General features: G+C 43.7%; 1 protein-coding gene across 1 annotated transcript in view; it reads left to right on the top strand.

The window, feature by feature from the left end:
* The first annotated feature begins 602 nt into the window (after positions 1–602).
* RAB35 (RAB35, member RAS oncogene family) overlaps positions 603–26254 on the top strand; it is a 159064-nt gene continuing 133412 nt past the window's right edge. Inside the window, exon 1 of the mRNA XM_078667657.1 lies at positions 603–840. Coding sequence (XP_078523783.1) covers positions 789–840 — 52 coding nt within the window. The 5' untranslated portion in view covers positions 603–788. The remainder of the gene's footprint in view (positions 841–26254) is intronic.

Below are 26254 nucleotides of genomic sequence, written 5' to 3'. Positions count from 1 at the left end.
CAAATTTCTAGAGAGCAAAATATTTCAGTACAACGCACGTCACCAAGCTCTACCTATTGGGTAATTCACTACTCCTAATATGACTTCTGCTGCAGCCACTATGTTAAAAATAAGTGTTGTGCAGTCTAGTGCTTAGGAAAGTGGCTATGGCAGGCGTAACATGTAGGTGAGCTTAAGCATATAAAAAGACGAGTATTAAAAGCGTTTATGTTCTATTACGTGTGAATTTAGCAACCACGTCCCATTACAGTCGTGTCAACTTACGACCATCTAACCCCTTTATCAAGTTCAGAAATACACGATGTGTATTTTTAGGGAAATATTGCGACTAATGGATACAATCAAGTGTATTTAAAAATTACTTACTTCTGTATTTCAATATCCAGCTGCATGTACTTAGGTACAAACAGTTGTAATAATTACATAATCGAAAGAAAACCATGTAATAAGTATCATCTTGGTCCCTTTCAACTAATGTCAGTACCATGTTCTATTGCATGTTAGTTTACATGTTTCACTAAACTGATACGTTCTTTCCTATTGTCTGTCTTTTATGTCTAGGAAGGCTCGCATTCTGCCGGGTATGCGCTTTGAGTCACTCGCAGGCGCGCGCCGTGCCTCCTTGGTCGTGAGTTTGCGCGCCGCCTGCGCATGCGCAGGGCTGCACGGAGGGTGTTGCTGCTGCTGTCAGTTCCGGCTGTTTGTTCGGGAAGCGGATCCGTAGCCCAAACCGAGTGCGAGGCCGACGGTACCGGTCCCGACAGCACCCCCACCAGTCGGCCGCAGCCATGGCCCGGGACTACGACCATCTTTTCAAGCTGCTTATCATCGGCGACAGCGGTGAGTGGGGCGGTGGTCTCCGGAAATGGACTGGGGAGGGGACCGGATAAACCAAACACTGGTGGGAGCGGGCTGAGGCCAGAGAGAGGCGAGTGGCAGTCAGAGACGGCCGTCCTAGGATGGGCAAGGGGATGCATGTTACCCGAGGAAGGTTAGGGGGTGCAAGGAGGAATGGACCGTCTTGCAAAAGAGATTGAGCCCGCCAGCGGAGGTGAAGCGGGGTGCTAGTGAAGTGCAGAGCAGGAGATAGCATTCTGGATAGAGAAATGATAGAAAAGTCAGGCTTTACTTTAATGAAGCTCAGGCTCACGGTGAGGCGACCGGGGCGGAAGTACAGCCCATGGCATAACGCAAGGAGAGCCAGAGCGAGAATCCGAGATTGGGGCAGGAAGACCACGGGTGCTGATAGTTGACTGTGGTTATGGATGGGTAGGATAAGCTGTTACCGCCTCGGTGGAGGTTACTTGCGTTGGGTATTTGCCACAGGCTCCAGAACTTATTTGTGGACCAGGTGCATTGGACAGCACCCTACTTGGGTTGTTGTAAGAGGTGTTCGTTTGGGTACATGGGCGAATAATTAACAATAGGCAGTTACATCGAGGTCTGTTGACCGTATTGTGGTAAATCAGGGTTGTTTTTATTGGGTTACACAAGGTGCTTCTCTGGGACTATTTGTTGCAGGTCTGCATTGGGCATTTAATGGGAAAATAACATTGATTTATTTGTGGGTGACATGCATTGGACAGTTAGGCGTTCCCTGTGACTTATTTGATAGTGGTTTATTTTTCGAAGTTGCGCGTGGTTTTTAGCATTACCTTTTATAGCTGGGGTTCATCTGTATTTATCTGTTGCTGAGTTTAATCACCCGAGCCTGTGTGGTATTTCTTATGTATTAGACAGATAGATAGCGTTGTTTGTTATGCAGTCACCAGGATTTTATCATGGATTGGAAATGTGCCATATTGTGTTTGTGTACTGGTGGTTGTCATGAGTTGCTTGCACTAGGCATTTACATGTCGTGATTGCTGTTTGTGTATTATATTTGAGGCAATTGCATGTTTTTGTTTCTTTGAGCGGTCGTTATATATTATGTACCTGTTTGGTGCCAGGGGAGTTCTCACAGGGAATCGAGTGTGTAGCCTGCAGTGCTTCGTTACATGATGGTCACTGATTTGTACTAGGGGCAGATAGCTGAATCATTTTCATAGAACTAACAAGCAGGTCAGCCAGATCAGAGATTGTCTTTCAAAACACACTCCACCCTTTCCTCCTCCCTCACTGTCGTCCAGGTAACTTAATGTGGTCAAAGTAATACAGGTTTGGTCACATCAGCACGTCTGTCCTGTCGGGTAGAACCCCACAGATCAATGAAATGTTAGTTCCATAGTATGTTGACAACTAAATCATTGGCACACAAACTTTCATAGTCCCCAAATTATTATGACTTATCTCAGTACTAGAGCAGTGTTTCTTAACCTTTTGACTTCTGCAAACTCCCACTGAATTATTACTGGAATCCGGGTAGCCCCAGTGAGTCAGTATTGGAATCCGAGGGCTGTATTGGAATCTGCGATTAGAATATCAAGACAAAACATACAAATAAGGAACAAGTATATATCAAACAAATATTGAAATACACAAATATCGAAACATTTCAAATTTTAATCGGAAGGTTGGAGCATTTGTAACATTCTTTTTGAAATTCCTAAAGACCAAGGTATGCTAAACTATGGCAAATCACTTTGTCTACTTTGCTCCTAATGCATGCTTCCTTTTTGTTTGTGCTTCATTTGATACCAGTGAATCAAGCTAAGGATACCAACCTGGGGCCTCATTTATGAAAAGTATTGCATTGCTGCGTGAAAACAGCGATGCAATACTTTTCAGTGCGCCCTTATTTCGACACCATGTATGCGCCGTATTTACTGTTGGCGCTCCATGTCGCGAAGATTTACAGATACGTCAGGAATCTTGACGTCTCTATAGGCGCAAAAGTGGCGCATTGCTGGGGTGCGTCTGAAAACCGACGCAACTCCAGCAATGTGTGTCCTGTCACATGGGGCAAGCCCCATGAGAATGGACCTGTGTCACTCCTTACGCCTCTTGTGAAGCAGGAGTAAGGCTTTGACGCAGTGGCGTCTTGGAAGTGGGGTAGTGAAATCTCATAAATTTCACTCTGACACTATTACAAGCCGTTTTTGCAGGGGGACGCCCACCCTGCATACATTATACCTGAGGCAGGTATAATGTAGCGCAGGGGTTTACAAAGTGACACATCTGGCTCCATGCATCACTTTGTAAATTTGACGCAGTTTGGCGCATATTTTACGCCGCCGCAACATCACAAAAAGTGATGGAGTGGCGATATAGAGGGCTCTTAAATAAGGCCCTTCATTTTTATCCTCCAGTTTCAAATTCTTTCACATTGATAGTTTTAAAGTGATATATACTTTATCTTAATATTCTTTCCTTTTCTAAACAGTCCCAGATTCCCTGAGTAGGGATTGCGAGATACCAGGGGACTGTGGACTTCAGGTTAAGAGAGGAATCAGTCACTAACCAAGTTTGCAGAATCTGTCTAATTCTTACTCGGTATAGCAGCCTGCTTGGGATGCCGTGTATGGCAAAGAAGCCTTGTACCCAACCCATCATTGTGGAGCATCTGATAAGTTGCAATGCAGGAGTAGCAATACTTGTTGTCCTAGACCTGTACACTATTATTGACATTAATGCCCCACTCGTGTCTTTCAGAATCATAATTGGTGTGTTTGGTACTGTCCTCAATTGGATACAACCTTGCTGTCTTATGGAACCCTGACATATGTTCTTGGCTATTATTGGTCAATATTCCACCTTTTAGCTTACATAGTGCCACACAGATCTGCTTTTCAAACCTCTTCTTTAATACTTCTAAGCTCTTGTCTTGTTTGATACAAGCCTATTATCAGTTTTTCAATCTTTGAGGTGACACACATCCCTCTAGAATAAGGTCTCAAATAAGATCTAAGGTCTTGCTAGCTACACCTCGACCATCTAAAAATAGATGTTAGTGTAGAGGGGCACTTGGGTACACGGTTGTATATTATGTCAGTGTGTAGGTACATAGTTATGAGATGTGGGGATGCTTCAGTCTTGACACAGATCACGTTATTCTAGTAGTGGAAGCACTTATTAAACGGTAACATTTATGATGAGGTGCCATCGGAGCAGTGAAGTGTGCTGTAGTAGCACTCTGAAACCAGGGCACGCACTTAGACGAATAAGAACTTCTGGCATTGATTGCAGAGGCCCTTTCGTACAATGCTCAGTTGTTGGAGCAATTTGAAACTGCCATATGTATTTTGAAAGTAGAGCATGTCTGAACACTTGGGACCAGCTACATTAGATTGTACCAGTGCCAAGAAGGCAAACCGTTTGGTATTGGAACACGGTGCACACTAGCAAACTATGCATTTCCTGTATCAGAGGGCGAGCTCAGCATTTCACCTGCTCATGAAGAAGTGAAATTGTCTCCTCGAGTGTTTAGGCAGTGGCGAATACATGAGTAGTGGGCAAGTATGAAGGTCTTTTAAGATACCTGCTGCGGATTAATAGTCTAGACCATTTTTCACATTTTGGAAGCACATTATCTTCTTAAAGGTGTAAATAGCAAGGCATTAACTGATTATCTTTATAAGGGCAGTGCCATTAATGAATTATACTTTTAATTGACACTGTTACCCCGAGGTGTCTCTTGGCGCTTAGGCACATTCTTAACTGAAAGAGGGCACAGAGAGTTAGGGCATTATGTGATGGCAGTGAAGTTCCAGATTGCGAGAAGTACCCTAGAAACTTGAATAGTCTTTAGCGAGATTAGCATTCCAAACTTGTGTGCTTGTAAGCCTCTTCCGATATTTATGTACTCATTTATTTTTGTTAGGGCTTTGTCTTTTTACAGTCAGCTTTTGCTGCTTTAGGGACCTTTTCTTACCAGTTTTTTTCATATACATAGAATGGGCTTTGCGTCGCTTGAGTATTTCTTTCTCACCAAACGGTATTGACTGCTTGATCCATAATTTCACTTCCTATGGCGTACTTCCAATGCATCAGGAACTCATTTACATCTCAAAGACACTGTCTTTGTACATTCCATTCTTGGACATGCATGCATTCTGTGCATATCAGTTCAGTTCAAAGACTTTATTGCGGTTGGATATAACCATAAAAGCACATACATTTAGAGAAAATACAGTTTCCAATCATTGCAATTTGTTTTTTCTTTCTTTAAAAAAATCAATGACATTAGTTTTGATATACAAACCATTTCATCATCATTAATATTCATCAAGGTTGGAAGAAACGATTTGAAAAGGAATACAAAATGTAAGTTAAGTATACAAGTTTAAAACAGTAAAATCCCGTCTAATCTACACATTGCACAATCACTCCCTCACAGAAAGCTACAGCTCCACCGCTTGAGCTTATTGCAGGTAATAGTACTCCAAGTTTGCTTGATCAGGTTCCTACGAATTAACCACATAGAAAACAGGAACTTTGCTACATCAGCCACAGTGGCTGGGTCGTTGTCTGTCTTTAAGATCCTGAAAAAAACAAGATAGTTCCTGATGCCCATATTATTGCACAGTTGGATAATCCACTTCTTCCGGATATTCTTGTATACCGGACAGAAGAGAATGAGCAGGAGTTTCCTCCTCCTTTCGGCATCCTGGGCAAGGACGAACAGGACCTCCCGTCCACCTATCAGTGATTGCATATAAAGGCAAGGTTCCATATCTAAATTGTAGGTAAAGCTTCTTCGCTAACGTAGGTTGTATGACATCAATTTCCTGTTCAAATTCATATTGTAACTTAAAGTCCGAGAAACCATACGTTAAGCTTGAAGTATTCACTGAGCGAAATACTTTCATTAGATTATGGTCTTTTATCGTATGTGCCAGTGTTTTCTTTGGAATGGCTGGACAAGAAACCTCTGGATTAGTCCAGAGGTTCTCCAGGCCAATCAAAATAAGAGTGTCTTACAAATGATAGCCAAGGGATCCTACCTGCCCCTATGAATGCCATTACCACCTTTAATTCCTCCTTATAGCTCACCAGCTCAGGAGTACTCCACAGCCTCCTCCAGTAGAGCAGTGGGCGAGAAGCGATGGCATTCGCAATTTGGCGAATGTTTAGGTCTAACCTTAGTGGCACTAACGGTGTATTTCTTGGCAAGGTCATAATTTGCCTAATAAAGTTATTTTCAGTGGTTGTTAGATCGTTTAGAGATGTATGGCCGCATAGTTCCACCCCGTATAGGGACGACGACCTGGCTTGGACTTTATATAATTCAAGCGGTGGTCTTACTGTTTTTAGAACACAATTTGTTTGAACGTTTAGAATCCCCCCCCCACGACCTGAGTTAATTTTAAGTTTGCCTTGGCCTTAGGGGGACCCTACCCCATTTTATCGTTCAAAGATAGGCCCAAATAGTCGAAAATGGGTACCCTTTCCAGGGGTCTGCCCTCCATCATTGGGTGGGGGCAATTAATAGTGCTGGCGTTAAAGACCATATACTTGGTCTTATTGATGTTAACCACAAGGTTCCTTTTTTTACAAAAATTAATAAACTGGTTCAACACCGGCTGCATGCCCATTGCTGACTTAGAGAGCAGCAGGGTGTCATCCGCGAACATAAGTGCGGGAAATCTTTGAGAGGCCAGTTTGGGGGGGTCTATATCCTTAATAGCAAGGAGGTCTTCTATCAGCCCGTTAAGAAAGAGGGAAAAGAGGGTCGGGCAAACACACAGCCCTGCCTAACCCCCTTCTCAACTGGGAACGGGCCCGTTAGTTGGCCATACTTGCCAAATCGTACTCTTGCGAATGTCCCTTCGTGGAGTCGTTTAAATTGGTAGCAAAGATATGGTGGAACCCCCATGGTCAGTAATATGTTCCATAGCTGGTTACGGTCCACCATGTCAAATGCTGACTTCAAATCCACGAAAGTTAGATATAGGCTACCCCCTTCAAGGACAACATGCTTCCACTAAAGTACCTGGAGCCTAAATAATTTATCACTTGTTGAAGTTCTGGCCCTAAAGCCCCTTGTAGCGGAGTCAAAATATTATTGTCATTAATCCAGTCCTGTAAACGTTGTAAAAGGAACCTTGCATAGATTTTCTGTGTCACATCAATGAGGCTGATATGCCTATAGTTGGCTGGTTCAGGCGGTGAACCCTTTTTGTAGATGGGGATAATCTCCGCCCCCATCCACGTACATGGAATTTGTAAACCCTGGAGAATAGCATTATATAATAATAAAAGATAGGGTACCCGCACGGTCTGTTCATCTCTATAGAGGTCACCTGGAATCTTGTCTAACCCAGGTGCTTTATTCAGTTGCAGCTTGGTTAGAGCCATTTGGACCTCTGCTGTTGTGCAGAGTGTTATGCACCACGTAGGGTCTGGGACCAAGAGACTTACTGGGACTTCACTTCTCCCAGTTAGGGGATTAGAATAAAGTTCTTTGAAATGTAGGGAATGTTTATATCAATGGTAGTCTTACCCTCTGGTTTCCCTGTATGGACTAAATTCCAGAAGGTCCTTGAATCTTTCACGAGTGCAGACCGAATGGCCTGCCATCGTTCTGCTTCCCACTCCGATTTTGCGTTAAAAAGAATTTTTTTATAGGTAAGTCTGGCTTCAGTAACACGAACCCTGTTGCCTTGTTTAAGGGCCGTAAGCAGTGTAGACTTCGCATCCCTGCAGCCCCTGTTAAACCAGGGATTTCTATCTCCCAAAGGTTTGGGCTTAGTGGGCCTTGATTTATAAAAGAAATCCGCCGATGTTGCGACTAGTTCCTTATGAATTCCACCCAGATCCACTCCCACACCATTCTCTATGGGATTTTCTACGATACTAGTTCCCTTTTCAAGCAATGGGATTATGCTATCGTACATTTTTGCCATATTTTCACTGGACTGTTTGAAAGTAGCCCAACGAATGCGCCTCCCTCCTTCTACTATTCTAATGTCAGTACTTGGGGAGGTTACCGGGCCTTGATCCTCGTCATACAAACAAAAGTCCATCTCGATGCTCAGAGGGTTGTGATCACTTTCCGTGCGCTGGGTGACACTAAAGTCAAGAACTTTGTGCCACAGTACCATACTGACTAAAAAGTAGTCTATTACAGATACGTGGCCCATTCCTCTGTAGGTTGGTTGCCCTTGATTGTCCCCCTGAAAGCGCCCATTACAGGCTCTTACAGAAAACAAATAGGTGAATGAGATCAACTGTAAAACAAGTGGGGACCATCTTTTTACTGTGTATATATTTGGGGGTGAGACTGACCAGATTTCATCTTCCTCTGTGGTAATCAGTGGGACACCATTAAGGGGTTCATAATGGCAGTTAAAATCCCCACCAATCATAAGAACAACATCACCCGGAAGTGAATTCAAGAGGGTGATCAGAGAATCTAAAGTCTGGGAGGTTCCTGCGTGCCGTACTGGCCGTGAGTAAATATTAATAAAGGCCAGTTTTTGTAATTTGCTATGGCTCATTAGAATACACGTTAGATTGGGGCTATTGGTGTCAGTTCTTTTCACCATGAATCCAAGATGTATGCCTACCCAAATACACATCCCCCGATGGTCTACCTTTCGGGCCTTTAATAGCTGGCTCATTAAAAGTAACATACCCCATTCTATGCACAGGGTTTACAGCCCAGGTTTCCTGGAATAGGCAGATCCCATGGAGGTCTATAAATGCACACCACTCCGGTAGATCTATTTTGGCGGCAAGACCCGCAATGTTCCAGGACAGGATTTTAAGGACCCCCTTTGAGGACATCGGCTTACTCCCCAAATTTACCCTATGCCTCATACTCTCGAGTCTACCCACTTGATTACTAAGCGCGCTTTGAAGAAGTTCTACCTCTGGAATCGGACTACTATTAGAGGGTGGAACAGTTTTATCCTTAAGCATTGCTTGGGCGTATGAACCTACCTCTATCTCCCTCATAGCTGGAGGCAGAGTTCCCCTATAACTCACACCTACTTCTCTGGGCATTAGGTGTTCTATTGCCCCAGCAGACCCCACTTTGCTTTTGATCCTTTGCTTTTCTAATAGGGGCAATAATGACAGTGGGGGAAGCGATAATGGTCAGTCTACCTGATCCAATACGCTATACCTGTTGCTTACTGAGAAGCCTAAGACATCCTCATTACCCCTCCTTCCCACATACCCTCTCCATTGCACCTGTTTTCGCGTTGGGATTGCCACTCAAGATTCCCAGGACGGAGATGGGTAGGGGGAACATTAGATGACGGATAAAAATAGCTTAGGTCCATTGTTTGGATCGTGGAGTCTAGACTCTTGGAAAAACCCCTGCACACGTGATCAACTACCCTACAATCTTGGAAATTAATTACTACACAATCCCCGTCCACATCTTTGGATCTATGTCCAACCCACTCTTCTGGCAAAAGAAATGTGACTTTGCACATTCCTTGGCAATGGTCTATTGATATTCAACCAGTGAATCAATTTATTTTTAAGTTCCATAAATGTTTCAGTTCTGTTAGGGCCCAATTTGGGGACCCCAGTTAGAACAACCACATAAGGGACACTTTCAGGGGGTAAGTCAATACGAGATAGATCCAAATTAGGGTGGTCATCCTTGAATTATTTTGAAGGGACTCTGCCTAAGGTTTTTGGCTTTACCACCCCTTCAAGTCGTACATTATCGGCAGCATTAATCCCAGTACGGCTTAATCGGTCACTGGTTCGTTGTTCAGTAATAACAGCCAAAGGGTTTGTGGGAGAATTGCTGGGGGGGCGTCGGGTTAGTTGGCGGGGGCCCGTCTCCTACAGTTGGTACTCGGACTTGTACTGTGTTAACAGTTAGTTTTTCTATGTAGTTCATATTCTTTCTGGACAGTTCCTCAATTTTCACCAGCCTTTGTTCAATTGATATTAGTCTTTTTTCAAGGGGCTGTACTATGGATGATATAACCATACTCCGTTTTTCCAACAGCAGATCTACATTTGAAGAGGTTAAAGGTATAATATAATTTGCTTCCACGTAGTCGCTTACTGAGGGCGACACTGTCTGAGTGTTGAAATGTTCTCCCTGTTAAAAGAACGGTCTGCGTTCTTTAGGTCTTTTGAGCGGGCTAATGAAATGTTTGGGCTTAACTTGAATATTGATTCTTTTATGTCCAAGTCCATTCTGAAGTTTATTATGAAGGGCTCACTGTCCAAAATTAGCTTGGCCAGAGATACTGCCGTTATACAGTAAAATCTGCATAATTGGGTGGTGTGTGAGAGCGATCTGGGGGACATATCTCAGCCTTATTTGGTATGGGATTTGCCCCAGGGGATCAGAAGGTCGATACTGTTGCTGAGATTGAATTAGCTCCAGCTGCGTATGATTTCGCATATTTGGGACAAAATTCTGAAAAAGGGCAGAAGGTGCGAGCTGTGCCAGCTATATATTCAGGATCTTAACCACGCATTGTTTGTATGCCCTGTATTACAGAATGTTAAACGTTATCGTTTAACCCGTTTCATGCGTCGAACGTTAAGCGCCAGTGCTGAATGTTCTAAAAAACGGGTGGGGCCGCGTCGGCCGTTGGACGTGCACAGCACTACGGAGGTAGTGCTCGCAACGGCCGACGGCAGCACTAAAGGGGTTAAGGCCTATGTTTATTAAATGTAACGTCCATTCTATTTTGAAGGCCCGTAAATTTATTCTATTTGAATGAAATGATTTGTAATAATTTTTTTGCAACTTTTTAAAATCCCTTTTGAATATTTATTAGGGATTCAGTTGCTATTCTCTGATGTATGACACTGTAATATTTTCAATCTGTGTATGTATGTTGCTATCTCTTAAGATTGTATTTATAAGATTGTTTTATGTATTATTTGTATTTTGTGATTTGCACTTTGCACATTCTTTTTTACACATTTTTTAATATATGTAGTTATTAAATGAGCACTTTATCGACCTTTTATTTGAAAATAAGTAAGCATAAATTGCTTTTAATGTGAATTAAAACATGATGCTATACGGTGCTATGCACATGGTCATTTTTATAAAGGATAGTTATTGTTGTATGCTGCTATTGTTTAAAGCTATATTTATGAGACTGTTTTACACATTATTTGCACTTTTCATATTGCACCATTCACGTTGCGGTTTATGAAGGTTTGAAAATGTAGTTATTCAATAAGTTCTTCTGTGCCTTATTTGCTTCTGTCGTGTTTGGATTATGTGTGTATAACGTTGAGAATTGAAATACGATGTTCTATGGAGCTATGCACGTCGTCACTTTTTAAAGGATAGTTATTGTTGTCATTCTATGTTGGATGCAACTAATTTTAGGTCCTACATTCTTCTAATCATGGATGTGAATATGTATTGAATACATATGTTTTATCTGTTCTGTATTATCAGGACCTCCGTAGGAGTTCCCTCTTATAATAAAGTTAAATTGCCACTGAGTCAGGTAAAGCCAGGCAGAAAGAACTTGAGAGATGAAAGTGAGAAAGATGGATACCTTTACCTCGGGACCCTCCATCGCCAGTAGGCTTCTTTGTCCCTGCCTTAAAACTGCTCTGCTTTCCATCCTAGAATGGGACCTGTGCTCCCACCTTCGCTTTACCTTGCCTTCTTCCATCTTACTTCTGGTCGTGAAGCACGGCTGTACTATATTACTCTGAAACCATTCCTTGAATCTTATTTCTTCAAGACACAGGGAAACTTCAGACTAGGGGGTCCAATTAACATTCAGCTCATTACGAATGTTCATTGTTGCAGTCTGTATTTAGCTAGCTAGCTTTCCTGCTGCTGTGCAGTATCTTTTCACACTTTGTGTGAGGGACACTTGCAATGTTACAGTTTTTGCTCTCCACCCTCGCAGGGAACTTTGCTTTGCTGCTGTACCTGCTGGTTTGTGTGAGGAGAGCCTGCAGTGCTCTACCACTTTATTTCTGTAATGCCCCTGTAGTGCTGGGTAATGCTTGCTCAACAGATGACTATGCGGCAGAGGCTGTGCGGATTTGAGGGACGTTTATGATATTGCTGCTCTAATTGATACTGCCTTTGTTTGTAGATTAATTACTTTTGCACTGCTGCTGCCTATGTTGCATCTGCTCTCTGTTAGTGTGCATGTGTTAAGAGCGATTCAATACTGTTTCTTGTGTTATATCAGCTTGTGTTGCTGCTGTGAGAGAGAACCTTGCAGTTCTCCCTGTCATGTGCGCAAAGGGAATATTAAAATACTTGAATGGCCATTTGTTTGAAGATTGAATCAGCGGAGAGGAGGTCAAAATAACTCTCTAGCAGGACAACAAGTTTGAAAGGACCCCGAGTAAATTACTGCACTCCTGTCACTTATTCTCAGATTGAATTACACTTTGTAAATAGTTAAAGAAAAATAAACATTACATTGGCTACAGACACACTTGATGCGTTTTGCAGAAGAAATAAAGAACATGGTGAAACTATATTTTCAACTTTACATTATGGTGTAGTTATATTATGGTGTAGTTAATTGACCCTGTGCATGCTGTTAGGTAAGTAGCACCAGTGTTTGATTCTAGGGTGATTATTTATGCTTGCATGTAGATTGTTTTATGCAGATATCTATGTACTTTACTTTAGAGCACAAATGTGTGTCACCACTGCTGGGCTTTAGTTAAAAGTGATCTGGAAAAGTCCAGTTCAGTTTTCAGGCTTTGCCTGAGCTAGTCTGAGATAGTTGTAGGTCATTTACACCGTAAAACTTCACTGCAGATATTCCGGTTCTCTGCTTCAGTAAGCATTGTGTGTGGCACTAATAACTCTCCTGGCTTTAAGTAGATGCTCAAATGAAGTTTAGAGCGCTTTCAAGTCCCAATTGTATATGATCCTACTGCATGTTTAGACTCATTCTGCCTCCTTGATTCAGAAACCGTTGAAACAAGTCTGTGATAAGTTTCTTGAAGATCCCTATGTAAATTGTTACAGTGGTCTACTAAATCCGTTGCTAGAGCTTTCTCCTCAACTCTACCCAGTGACTATTTTGAAAGTCTGGGAAACTTCTCTGGAGTCTTTGACTGTCGCATTGAGCCAGGGGACCGAAGAAGACTCTAGAAACAAATGTAACTGCTATATACATAGGGGCAGATTTACAAGAAAGTTACGCATCTGTAGAAATGTTTCACTTTCCTTGCGCCACCCTGAGAAACCTTTGCGCCACCTTGGGAGCGCCGTATTTACAATATGGTGCACCTTGGACAAACATTGACTGATGCGTCAGAAATTCTGACGCATCTGTTGGTACAAATGTCACGCATTGCTGTAGTTGTGTCGCAAGCACGACTCAACTCAAGCAATGCATGTTGAGGCCTACCTCATTGTACTGTGTCACTCCTTTCGCCGGCTCCAAGCAGGCGCAAGGTTTTGACGCAGTTGTGTCCTAGAAGTGGCGCGGGGAAATCTTGTAGATTTCACTGCGTCACTTTTACGAGGCTTTCCTGCGTGGGAACGCCCACCCTGCATACATTGTACCGGATGCAGGTATAATGTGATACATGTTTTAACAACGTGACGCATCTCCCTAGATGCGTCGCATTGTAAATGGGGTGCATTTTTACACCGCTACTGCGTCACAAAAAGTGACGCAATGGCGGCGCAAAAATGACACACGGCGATTGTAAATCTGCCCCATAGTATTCAGTGCAAGGAAGGTGTAACTCTTCTAGACCATCAGGGCACTAAAATGATATTACGGATGAACTCTGGTGCTCCCACAATACATATTTCTGTCTTTAAATTAAGTTTTCATTTACAAAAGTGTTTAGTCCAGGCAGGTGGACATTTTGTCATGTTTACAAGTTTTTTTTTTAAGTTGAATAAAAGTGCATATGAGTATTGCAAGCTTACATTGAGGTTCAAGTGGAACTTCTTCATTGAGCAGCGGGACTGAAGATTAAAAATGATAGTTGTATTTCAAATATAATACACATAAAGGAACTCTTTGGCCACTCAATCAGTTGTAGATGTGTGTAGTCGGATCAATTTATAGTTATTAAAAGACCAGGTTATTGCTATACTTCATGGATATTTCGTCACTGCACCCAGTTTTTGTATGGAGCTTTTGTCAGGACATATTTATAAACCACAATTTCATAACTGCACTTAAAACCTCACTGTTGCAAATTGCCTCCCCTTCAATCCCTCTATCACAACCAGTGTTCAACATCTTGGAATGATATCCTACGCAGGATTTTGGAATTGATGAAACGATCAAGCAAATCATTCAACTGATTGATAGATGTTTGCCTCATCGAGGCAGGAGTAAATAGGTCTCTTACATTGTGTGGGCAAGCTGTCAGTGTGAAACTAAGAATTAATGTTTTATTACTGGCTTTGATGAAGGTGAATTTAAGAACTTGCAGCAGGGCAGAAACATAAGTATAGTTTGAGAAGGAACCTGCTCCTACTTCAATAAATGCAAATTGTGTTGACCATACAAATCTATAACACAGTCCAAGGGTTCCACCTTTTAATTCTATTTTTTATTTTAATCAGACATTGACATTTTTTCTCTTTTTCCAAATCAAGTCTTCTACTCTGCTCTCTATGCCTCATGTAATGATAAAAAATATAACCATGCTATAATATTTTGTTTCTCGAAAATGCATAAACGTGATGGTACCCTGATACTGTGGTCTTGGGGTTTTCCGCAAAAATATTAATTTGTAACATCATCCACCATTTGCTGCATAATCTGCAGATTTTAACAAAAAATAAAAATTGTTTCTAGCTGTAACGGATTGAGTACTAAAAATGCAGCAACACAAATTGAAGTGTAGTGAAAGACCTTTTGCAAAGGTTGACTGCTTATCTTTCCGTTGCTTATTGCTATATTTGATTGTTAAACTAGTAATAATGAGATGAAACCTATTCCCACACAGTGTTAAGTGTACAAATGAAAACACAATGAAGTAACACTATAACAAAATGTGTTGCAATATGCTGCAAAGACAATTAATCAAAACTGCTGTATCATTTTGCCTTCCCCTGCAGCATAATTCCAGTGGCCCTGCATGTACCTCAGAGCGTGAGCAAATTAACATCTGGACACACAATTTTATGTCTTGCCGACCAACAGCTTCTAGCTGTATATTTGCCAGAGTCCGCTTGTGGAACATACTAGAACTTACAGTGGACTTATGGAGAGTCCATTGCTTAACTTTGGTTGAATCCCTTAACTCATTAGATAGCTTGCCGTCTTGTGTTTGCTCCTCCTGGGCATAGTTTCTCTACCACCCTATTGATTGGATTGTTTGTTTCTCGTCACAGTTCACATTCGGGGAACTACTTATTCTCTAGCACTTCGGGAAAGTTTGTGTATTTTTTTTTGTTCTTTACTTTGTGCTGTTTCCCCCCCCCCCCGTCCCCCATACCCTGCGTGCTTCGTTGTGCTTCCTGCACTGCCACGTGATGTAGGCATACGTTATCACTCCTGGCTGCCATCATTGCCAATGCAAATAGTTCAAAAGAGGAAACCTGTTGGCTTTGCCAATGCTTAGTTTTCTAATGTGAGTTAATCGTTGCCCTATTGATTACTTGGTAATTAGAGCTTTCACTAGTGGTTATTGTGCAGTATCCGTTCTCTATGGGCGAGTGAAGTTTGAACTGCTGCTGCACAAGACCTGACTGTTCTTTAAGCAGAGTTCTTCTGATGCTGTTCATGCTCCTTCGGTGAGGAAAGGAAGTCTCAACTGGTTCTGCCGATGTGGTGCTTTTCTGGTGAAATCCTGAGAAACTCTACCACTATGCAAACTTCTTTATGATTGGTTTTCTCTTGTTTATTTTATGTGGTGGACGATTGGTCAGTTGTTTTGAGTAAGTCCTTTGCTTATGCATGTAGAGTGTTCATAAGAGGATCCCATAATGTTTAGTTGCATCTCGAAACATTTTCGACACTTTTAATCTCATACATGCACGAAATGTTAGCTCTTCGTGCATGACAGATCCTTTTCATAACTCAAGATCTGCAAACTTTTATGGTAGCAGATGAACATTAAAAACTCGTAGATTCCTTTAGTATGACAGATTTTCTGTGTTCTTAAGGTTACCTGGTGCTATAAGGAGAGGGACAACAGAAAAACATTTATAGTTTTGTGAATACACTTAATGTTAAAACTCTGTGGTCCTTTCCCAGCATTTCCAACATCCTCCATGTTTTCAGATTAGTGTACCCCACTCCCCCCCGTAGAAAACGTCCGTCGCCTACCTGGAGCTCAGCACAAACATGCCTGAATTCCTGTTATTTGCCAAGACTAGAAAAAGTACAACCCTGGCTCGCTCGCTCGCTCACTCACTAATAAATAGTTTGTTGTTTGCTAAATAAAGTCCTTACAATAGGTATAAAACTTGTGATGAACTTTTTACGCATTGTATTTATACATTAATATAAACAATAGATAACATTCCCTAATAAAGCGAGGTAGCCATCTTGTGGCAGCAGAAGCAGAGTTACTCTAAAGTGCGTACTTGTTCATAGTCAAATGCAAGATCACGGTGATAAGGCACAGGGATACTTAACGACCAAGGGCCATATGTAGGTAAATTGCCAATACCGAATCCTTAATACCGATTCATACCGAATCGGTATTAAGAATGAGGTAAACGTGATGTAGGTAAAAATTCGTTAAACATTACCGAATCGTAGCAAATCGGTATTAAATACCGATTGTGAACAGATCGGTCATAAAAATACATACCGAAAGGCTATTACCGAATCGGTGTCACCGAATCCACACCCAAAATCGGTATTACCGACTCGGTAATTCAAAAAATAGCGTTTTGGTGAATCAGCCAATCCTGATACACCCATTTACTTCCCAAACAGGAAGTTGCCACACCCAGCCAGGTGCACAGGGCCTGGAGCTCACTGTGAGGCAGGCAGGCAGGCAGGAGAGCTGAGGAGCCAGCAGCAACACAGCCAAGAAAATAAAAAGAAAAACCACTGAACAACCATTGAAATGGCAAGCCAGGACAAGGAGAAGGAGGCAGGTGAAAGAAAAAGAAAACTCAAGTTCAGCGACAAGGAGCTTGAGATCCTGATCGAGGATGTCACCCAAGAGTACCACAAGCTGTTTGGAGCCCAGTCCCAACAAGTGCCAGACGCACAGAAGAGGCAAATATGGAGTGGCATTCGGGACAAGATCAATGCCATAGGTGTGACCCTGCGCACCATAGAGGACATCAGAAAGAGGTGGTACGACCTCAGAAAAACAGCAAAACAGAGGATGGCAGAGAGACATAGGCTGGCAGGGAAAACTGGAGGAGGAAAAAATCGAGCCCCAGTACCAACACCACTGGAACAGATGGTAGAGTCCACCATCCAGCGGGAGAGTGTGAGTGACATAGGAGACGCAGACAGCTCCGCCAGAGCAGCTAGAAAACAAGGTAAGAAGCATGCCCAGCATGCTGCCCTACCCCCTCCCCAACCCCCATAGTGGTAAATGTGCTCCCACTCCACACCATGTCTTACTGCTTACCTGCAATGCATTCTGGGTGATGTGGTCAGTGTGAAATCATGATCAGGACTGTCAGGGCAGCTAACACAATAGCATGGTAATAGAATTGGATAGGTCAGGATAACCACTGTGCACTGTTGGCATGTACTTTAATGCAATGGCAATGCAGACAGAGCATTGAGAATATTTACATTTGTGTCATTTCAGGCGAGTCATCTCGCAGTGCAGCTGAGGGCAGCAGAGGCAGATCAGCCAGGCCAGAGGGGAGTGAACAGGATGAAGACAGCATGCCTGCAGGGAACACAAGCTCTGCGCCAACGCAGCCAGCCAATCCTCCACCACAGCCATCACCACAGCGCCAGGGAGGTCCGCAATCCCCTCTCACTCAGTCACCACTGCGACGTTCACCAACACCACCACCACCACCACCACCACCACCACCACCACAGTCAGGCAGGAGGCATGCCGTGAACACCCTCCAGCAGATGGAGGCGTCGGAGGAGGAGGGCAGCCAGCGCGCACAAAGTCCTATCGTAGAGAGATCCAACAAGGAGCGGGCTGGTTCTGCATCCGAGGGTGCGAACATCTCATCACGACGCCGCAGGGCAAGGCCAGACAGTCCAGTGGCATTTGAGCAGGGTGACAGTGTGTTTGCTGGCCTGGAAGGCAACATGCTGAAGGTCCAGCGCCTGCAATGGAGGGAGATGAAGTCAATACACAGGGAGGTGGCAAACATTAACAGACATATGCACAAGATGGAGAAGGGTATCAGTGCCATGGGGGAGAATATGTCTGCAATGATGGAGAGGGTAGCAACCTCGGTGGACAACCTCTGCAGCCAGCTGGAGCAGGACCGTGTTGGCATGCGCCGGGAGAGACAGAGACTCCAGGACTATACCAAGTCGGTGAACCGGCTGGCCACTACGACATCACTGATGTGTCGCCGGTCCATCGCCATGCAGGAGGAGATGGCGCATTGCAGCAGGGATGTGGCCAGGGGGATGGTGTCCATGACCTCAGTGCTAGAGCTCATGCAGAATGCTAAGGCCTCAAATATGGAAGGGGGGGGGGACAGTGAGGAGGCTACCAGCCGTGGTAGCATTACACCCTCACCCACCGAGTGCAGGAGGCGTAGTGGACGTAATGTCCCAGCACAGGAACGGTTCAACTCAGAAGTCTGTGTCGATGGGGAACATGCACGTGCAGCACGGGGACGCAAGAAGTGAAGGACACTGGCTGTCCACATGCATGTGATGGGTGATGTAACCCATGTCCAATTGGACAATGCTCACAATGCTGAAGGTGTGCCAAATAAACACCTCTACATGTAATTTGAAATGCCTCAGTGTCGTTACTCACTCAGAAATAGTGTGATGTAATCTCTGCCCGTCTATGTCTCCCATCATGTTCAATTGCAGCACCAGCCGCGCCGGGCTCTGGCTGAGGGTTGTCCTCGTCCTCGTCCTCTGACTCAGTTAGTTCCACTGCTGTTCCTTTTTTAGTGGCCAGATTGTGTAGCATTGCACACGTAGCAATGATCTTGCAACATTTGATGGGGCTGTACAGACGCGCACCTCCTGTTTTGTGGAGGCAACGGAATCTGCTTTTGAGCAAACCAAAAGTGCGCTCCACCACGTTGCGTGTGCTCCTATGTGCCACATTGTATCTCCTCTCCCTTCGGGTGGTTGGGTTCAGATATGGTGTGAGGATATACGGCCGGAGGGCATATGCGCTGTCACCTATGATGAGAAGTAAGTGGCATTGATTGGTGTGACCAACAGCTTGTGCCAGGGTGTACATCAGGGTGTGTGACATTTACTTACCAAGTATGTATCCGTCGGCGAATTCACCAGCAAGCAGACGTGTGTGTATGCCACTGTTCCTGAAGATGTAAGCATCGTGGGTACTCCCGGGGTATTTTGCCACGATGTCTGTTATTATGTGTTTGGCATTGCAGATCACCTGCACATTGATTGAGTGGGTGGATTTGCGGTTCCTGTAAATGTATTCACTTGCTGCAGGTGGGCAGATGGGAATGTGGGTCCCATTGATGCAGCCGATCACGTGGGGGAAGTGGGCAAGTTGATAGAACTCCAGCTTGGTTCTCTGCAGCTCCGCCTGCGTACTGGGGAAGGATATGTAATGTTCCATTCTGTCCATCATGGCGTCTGGGAAGGTGTTGAAGAACCGGGATAGGCAGCTCTGTGATACTCCACCCACTACTGCTATCACACCCTGGAAACTTCCTGATGCAAGGAGGTGCAGGCAGCAGAGTACCTGGACATGGGTGGGGATTGCGTGGGCCCTTGGCGTCTGGTGCTCCAGATAGGGTCTTAGGTCCCGTATTAGCTCCAGGATGGTTTGTGGGTGCAATCTGTATCTCTCGTGTATTTCTGCGTCTGTCAACTGGAACAGAGTGATGCGTACTCTGTACACCTGCTCCTCACGTCTCCAGATCCTCATTCCTGCTGCTCTCAGGCGTAGCCGCCTTGCTATGAGATAGAGGCCTGCCATTGTGTTCACACTGATGCATTTTGGGTCTGTTTATATAGACTCCTCCTGATTACCACATGCTCCTGAAACGTGGTAATTAACGAATCGTTATTACCGATTTTGGTCAAAATCGGTATTACCGGGGTTTGCTACATAGCATATTTGGGGTTCTTACCGATTCGTTTATACCGATTCGGTATTCATTGTTTCGGTAATTCCAAGTCGGTAACTTATGGTTATTACCGATTCGTTATTATCGAACCTATTCGGTGTTACCTACATCTCACATGGCTAAATTTTTGTCGGTAACACCGAAAATGACCCTTTTTCGGTGTTACCGATCGGTATTTGGCCACCTACATATGGCCCCAAGTGGCACTACTGTTCATTAGCCCGGTAGTAAGTGGTTAGGAACAGGTCTCAAAGAAACTAAAGTGTCCATGCTATACTACAGCAGTTTATTCAGCGCAATCAAGGTGGCACTGAGCAGGACAAGGCAATGAGATTTTGATGAAAAACAAATGGTTTTATGTTACGCTTAGGGTGGGGCTTGGCGGTGAAGGAGACCGTTCCAAGACATGCTGTAGGCTTTGTAACCTGATTCAACATGGTGATGCTGGGGTGGAGATCGTCAAGCCTCCTAAGAGTTAGACTGACTGCAGCAGCTACTTATTTTATATGCCATTTGTTGTGATACCTGTGGCAGTTGCCTCATTTTGCCTTGATTTTATTAAAAGCTAATGGGCTGCTTAAACTTACGATAAGCCAGGTGGATAAAGGTCGTAAAGCTGATGTTTAGAGCTGTGTTATCTGGATTCAATGCAGCAAATAATGTCCTGCCTGCAGGCCTGGACTCCCGTTTTTTTTCCACTCAGGCCTCAACTTTGTTATGCGCTGGGCAGATGCATACAATGTGCTCCAGAGATTGAGCTGATTTGCCACAACTCCTGCACCCAAGGTCAGCTGAGGGGCGCCGCCAGGAAGATGTTTCAGAAAAAGCCACCCGCCCAGCCTGAGAGCCAAAAATCTGTTTTAGATGTAAGGGATATGTGCAAGCCAGGTGTGGCAAGGGAGGGGACAGCTGGTAGGATTTAATTATTGCCCATGCAAGCTTGCGTTTGGATAAAATCTCTCTATCAAAATTGCCTGGACACCGTTAGATTCGCTTCTTGATGCTGGATTTACTGCTTTTTTTGCTAGGATTGAGAGACTACAATTCACTTGCTGATAGTTGTGACATGCATTCATTGAGGTACTGACTGTGTGACCCACCAGGGTTATTGGCACTGATGTCCGTAACAGTGACTCAAGTGAGCCTACTCTGGCCTGTCTCAGCTTATGGCACAGTTTAGGAAAGCCCCCGTGCTTTGCAGGACGTAGTTTACAAGACATGGCTCTAGTCGAATCGGGGCAGCGGAAAAGATTTTTGACAACCAAAGCCCCTTTTTAGGTCTCGCCTACTCAGCGTGCATGCGCTGCATAGGAGACCCTTAGCCGTCGCTGTGCTGTTTTTGGAAGCACACACTCTTGCTTGTGGCGGCATCCAGCTTGCGGAAGCGCACAGGGGTGTGCCACAAGCAAGCGCATGTGCTTTGAAAAACAGCAGACTGCACACGCACCACTCCCCGGCTTCTGAGTTTTTCTCTTTCTCTTTCTCTCTCTCTCTCTCTCTCTCTCTCTCTCTCTCTCTCTCTCTCTCTCTCTCTCTCTCTCTCTCTCTCTCTCTCTCTCTCTCTCTCTCTCTCTCTCTCTCTCTCTCTCTCTCTCTCTCTCTCTCTCTCTCTCTCTCTCTCTCTCTCTCTCTCTCTCTCTCTCTCTCTCTCTCTCACGCGCGCTCCCGCTTCCTCTCTCTCTTGCTCTCTTTCTCAGTCTTTCCCTTGCTCTCTCTCTTGCTCTCTTTCTCAGTCTTTCCCTTTCTCTCTCTCCTGCTCTCTCTTTCTCAGTCTTTCCCTTTCTCTCTCTCTTGCTCTCTCTTTCTCAGTCTTTCCCTTTCTCTCTCTCTTGCTCTCTCTTTCTCAGTCTTTCCCTTTCTCTCTCTCCTGCTCTCTCTTTCTCAGTCTTTCCCTTTCTCTCTCTCTCCTGCTCTCTTTCTCAGTCTTTCCCTTTCTCTCTCTCCTGCTCTCTTCTTCCCACCCCCTGCTGGCAAACCATACCCACGGTCATCTCTACCCACAACAGACTCCCAGCCAGCCATTAAAATCGAATTCACTCTAGACTCATGGCTTGTTGCAAAACAGAGCATTGAGGCGTTTTTAAGCATTGTATACTGGTATCGCATGTGCTACTGGATGTGAAAATAAAACCGTGCTGCCAAACTTGAAGCAACTGAAGAGCTGTGTGTGTGTGTGTGTGTGTGTGTATGTATGTATATATATATATATATATATATATATATATATATATACACACACACACATATATACGCTCCCTTCCTCCAAGACTCCTCGAATAAATTACCGCACTCACGGGCGGCGGAGGGAGGGGCTCAACCAAACTTTTATTCGGCAGACTAAGAAACAAACGTTTCGGCGTAGAGCCTTCCTGTGTGTTCGTAGTTCATTCAAAAGAGCATGTTAATAAAGCATTTTTCAAAAGGCATTGAAACCAAGAAGGGACACATTTCCATTTACATTCATGGACGCCATTTTGAAGTGTACATATAACTTCAGATTTCACATGGAAACACACTAATACATCGTATAGATACGACTACTGCACAGGATATCATAAGCATATTTCACTATCAATCAAACCCATATGTTAAATGCGATTTATTTCTGCCATCTATTGGCTGTTCTAATGCTTACTACTCCAAATCTCCTACAGTACTTCACTTAAATCTAGCCGTGGATCGGCAAGTGTCCCTTCTAGTCTTTCCTAATTCATGCCCCACTGATTTATAGCTTTATAATGCATCTCCAAGAGACCCCAATAGGACATGCAAAGTGTTAAAAATTATACACAAAAAGAGATTTTTTTGTGAACATTAAATACTCAATACTGTTCAATCTATTCACTTTACTGATACTTCATGTTACTAACATCTGTTCCTTGATATCCTGTGTAGTTCATAGCACTCAATTTCCCAAATGCACCCCTAGTTCTTCCCCACAATTCATTCCTCTAGGAAACTTTGTAAGAAGGTTAATGATGTACCTCGACTCTAAGCGTCTCATTCTACGCAGTCTATCATCCCCATGCGGATTCATAGGAACAAAATCTAAACCAAAATACTGTAATTTGTTCCTATCACTGCGATGAAATTCTGCAAAGTGGCGCGCCACCGGATATGCAGGGTCCACTTTATCTATGGCTCTTTGGTGTTCTAGAATTCTTATTTTTAATTGATGGATGGTGCTGCCTATATATTTGAGCCCGCAAGGGCATACTAGACAGTATACTGCATGTGTGGTGCTACACGTTATAAACTTGGTGATTTCCTTTGTCTTACCCGTATCTGGTAATATGTATGTTAAGACCCTCTTACTGTTTGCACACGCCTTGCATCTATTGCAAGGAAAGAAACCCTTCATCTCCTTTAGTGTGTTGGTTCGTTGTTGTGCAGTGTCTAGATGACTCCTTACTAGCATATCCTTTAAGGATCTAGCCTTTCTAAATGTCACCAATGGTTGAGCTGGAATATCATCCTTGATAACCCTATCTGTTTTCAGAATGTGCCATTTTGTTCTGAGCATCTTCAGATGATTGACTTCAGATGAATAAGGGTAACCTTTACTGTCCCTTGCAGTTTTTCTTTTTTCCTTATCCTCAAGCAGGAGTTTCTCCCTAGGAATACGTTTTACTTTGTGCAGTGTCTTCACTAACAGTGTAGGGTCGTAACCTCTTACACTGAACCTCGCGATACTCGTGAGGCAGCCGCCTCAAAATCCTGATCTTTCGTGCTATTCCTTTTTAACCTGAGAAACTCCCCATAGGGGATGCTCTGGATGAGTGTGGGTGGATGATTGCTGCTGGCAAATAAAACTGAATTGCCAGCAGTGGACTTACGGAATAGTGCAGTGTGTAAGTTGTTGTTTTCCACTAATACTCTCAGATCCAGATGGTCCACTGCCACTGGACTAACTGTGCCCGAGAAGCAAAGGTTTAGATTGTTGGTATTTAGAACACTGATGTATTCCTGGGCCGATTCCAACGTACCCTGCCATACAATGAATAAATAATCAATGTATCTGTGCCACTGCACTACACTGTCATGCTCAGTCTTCCTGTGTCTTCGGGATTGTGCTGAAGATAATTAGGTTCCACCTCCTGACGTCCCCGGTGTCTGAGATCAGATATACAGAGAACCAGGATAGTCAAGCGAGGGAGGGAAAGGAAGAGGACAGCAGGGAGGGAGATCTGCAACAGCAACAATAATTGCACTCAATACATGTACCACCAGTGAAGTTTAGATAAACTGAAGCTTCTTCCTTTACCCCTAAACAACCCCTACAATCTTTCCTACCTGAAAAGGAAAATAGTAGTCTTGTATAAAAGAAGAGATAAGGAGATCCCAGGAGATATTAGACCTCTAGGAAGAGACAACAACATTTAGATAACATGTTAAACATAGCGTAAAAATTATTGCATAACATGAGTCACAACCTACCAACCTACCAACACTTTTCGTGTGAAGTTCTTAGGACTATGATCCCCTGTGAATCCCTTGTAATACTCTCTTCTATGTGAAAACAAAAGAACAGGTTGCGGAGAAAAGAAAATAGGCAACCAGCTGGACACGATAATAATCCTTAATGTCTCCTTTCAAAGCATACAACGGACTCTGTGAATTCTTCAAGGTTTAGCAAACAGTTATTGTTTTAACAGAAGATCGAGAAGTCCAGTCTGGACCCCAAATCACTAGTACAATCACCACGTAAAACACTCCAAGACTCGTGTTAAATCCACACGAAGAATGCCTCAGTGGTAACGTGAAACAAGTCAAAAGCACCGTTCCGAATGCAAGAAAGTCTCCCAAAACGGTTCTCTATATACGGAACCGAACATAAAGCAACAGTACATGATAAACAATGTGCATAGAAGCTCGTTACCCAGCGCGTCCTTCTTACACGTAGAACAGGCAGAACAGGCTTCCGGCAACCAAAGAGGGTACGTGAAAGGCAGTGCTAGACGCACAGCACTTACCCAGAATCCGCAATCCGTAGTAGCATAAACCTTAGGCAAATATTCGGCAACGCTGGCTTCTTTTGGTCCGACCTTATTTCCTGAAAGAGCGCGGGTGCGCATTACGTCGTTGACGTTCCGGGCATGCTGGGGATTGTAGTTCCATGCCCTAGAACGTAACCAATCGAAAAGAAAAAGGTCAGCGTAACAAGGCTCACTCGAACTGTGACAGTACTGCCCTGCTGAATGCCCTCCACGGTTCTGGGCACCTGCTCCTCCCACCAGCCAACGAACAAGTTCGCATAGCTGGGGGCAAAGCAGGTGCCCATAGCCGTCCCCGAGGTCTGCCTGAAGAACTGATCCTCAAACAGAAAAATTTTGTTTCTTAGGCAAAATTCCACACATTCAAGAAGCATTTGATTATGCAGTGCATATCGCAACTGACGTTTCACCAGGTAAAATTGTACAGCTTTTAAGCCTTGTTGATGATCTATGCACATATAAAGGCTTGTGATGTCTAGCACAATTAATTAATAACTTGGATCCCAAGTCAATTTAGATAGTTTGTTAAGGAAGTGTTTGGTGTCTTTAGTGTACGAGTCCAGCTGTGCAACAAAGGGAAAAAGAAAATGATCTATAAACATAGTTAGATGTTCAGTTAAACTAGTGACTGAAGATACTATAGGCCTTCCGGGTGGATTCAAATTATCCTTGTGTAAATTCGGAATATGGTAGAATGTAGGGACCACCGGGTGGTTATTGCGGAGAAATAGATGTTCTTCTGTCCCCAATATTGACTTCTCATACCATTTGCCTATTAGTTAATCATACAGTTTCATACTGTTTTGATACACTTCCTTTGTAGTTCTTTTGTAGAGAGTTGGCGTTGTGCTTCAATCCAATACTTTTGTCAGGTTTGGACAACAACGTTCCCCCCCCCCTTATCCGAGGGTTTTATTATTATTGTCTTATCCTTCAGGAGATTTTGTAAAGCTGTTCTTTCCATCAAATTGATATTGTTTTTTTGTAGCTTTCCTCTTCTGATTGGATCTAAACTCAAGCAGGTCATTCACCATGGCCTCTGTGAAAACATCAATTGCATCAGCTTGCATCAACTGGACACAGGGGAGATATGGAATGAGTCACCAAGCAGCAGACAGCAGACTGAGGAAAAGGCAATGGGACCAACACATTGGATTCAGCACACCCACTCGAACTTTCTGAAGTAGTTCCAGAGAAAACAGTAGCGTTTTTTTACTTATCTTAATTAGTACCAAGC

Source organism: Lissotriton helveticus, chromosome 11 (genome assembly GCF_964261635.1).
Source record: "Lissotriton helveticus chromosome 11, aLisHel1.1, whole genome shotgun sequence".
Classification (NCBI taxonomy): Eukaryota; Metazoa; Chordata; class Amphibia; order Caudata; family Salamandridae; genus Lissotriton; species Lissotriton helveticus.
The sequence above is the reverse complement of the archived record's forward strand: the minus strand, read 5'-3'. Positions and strand labels throughout refer to the sequence as shown.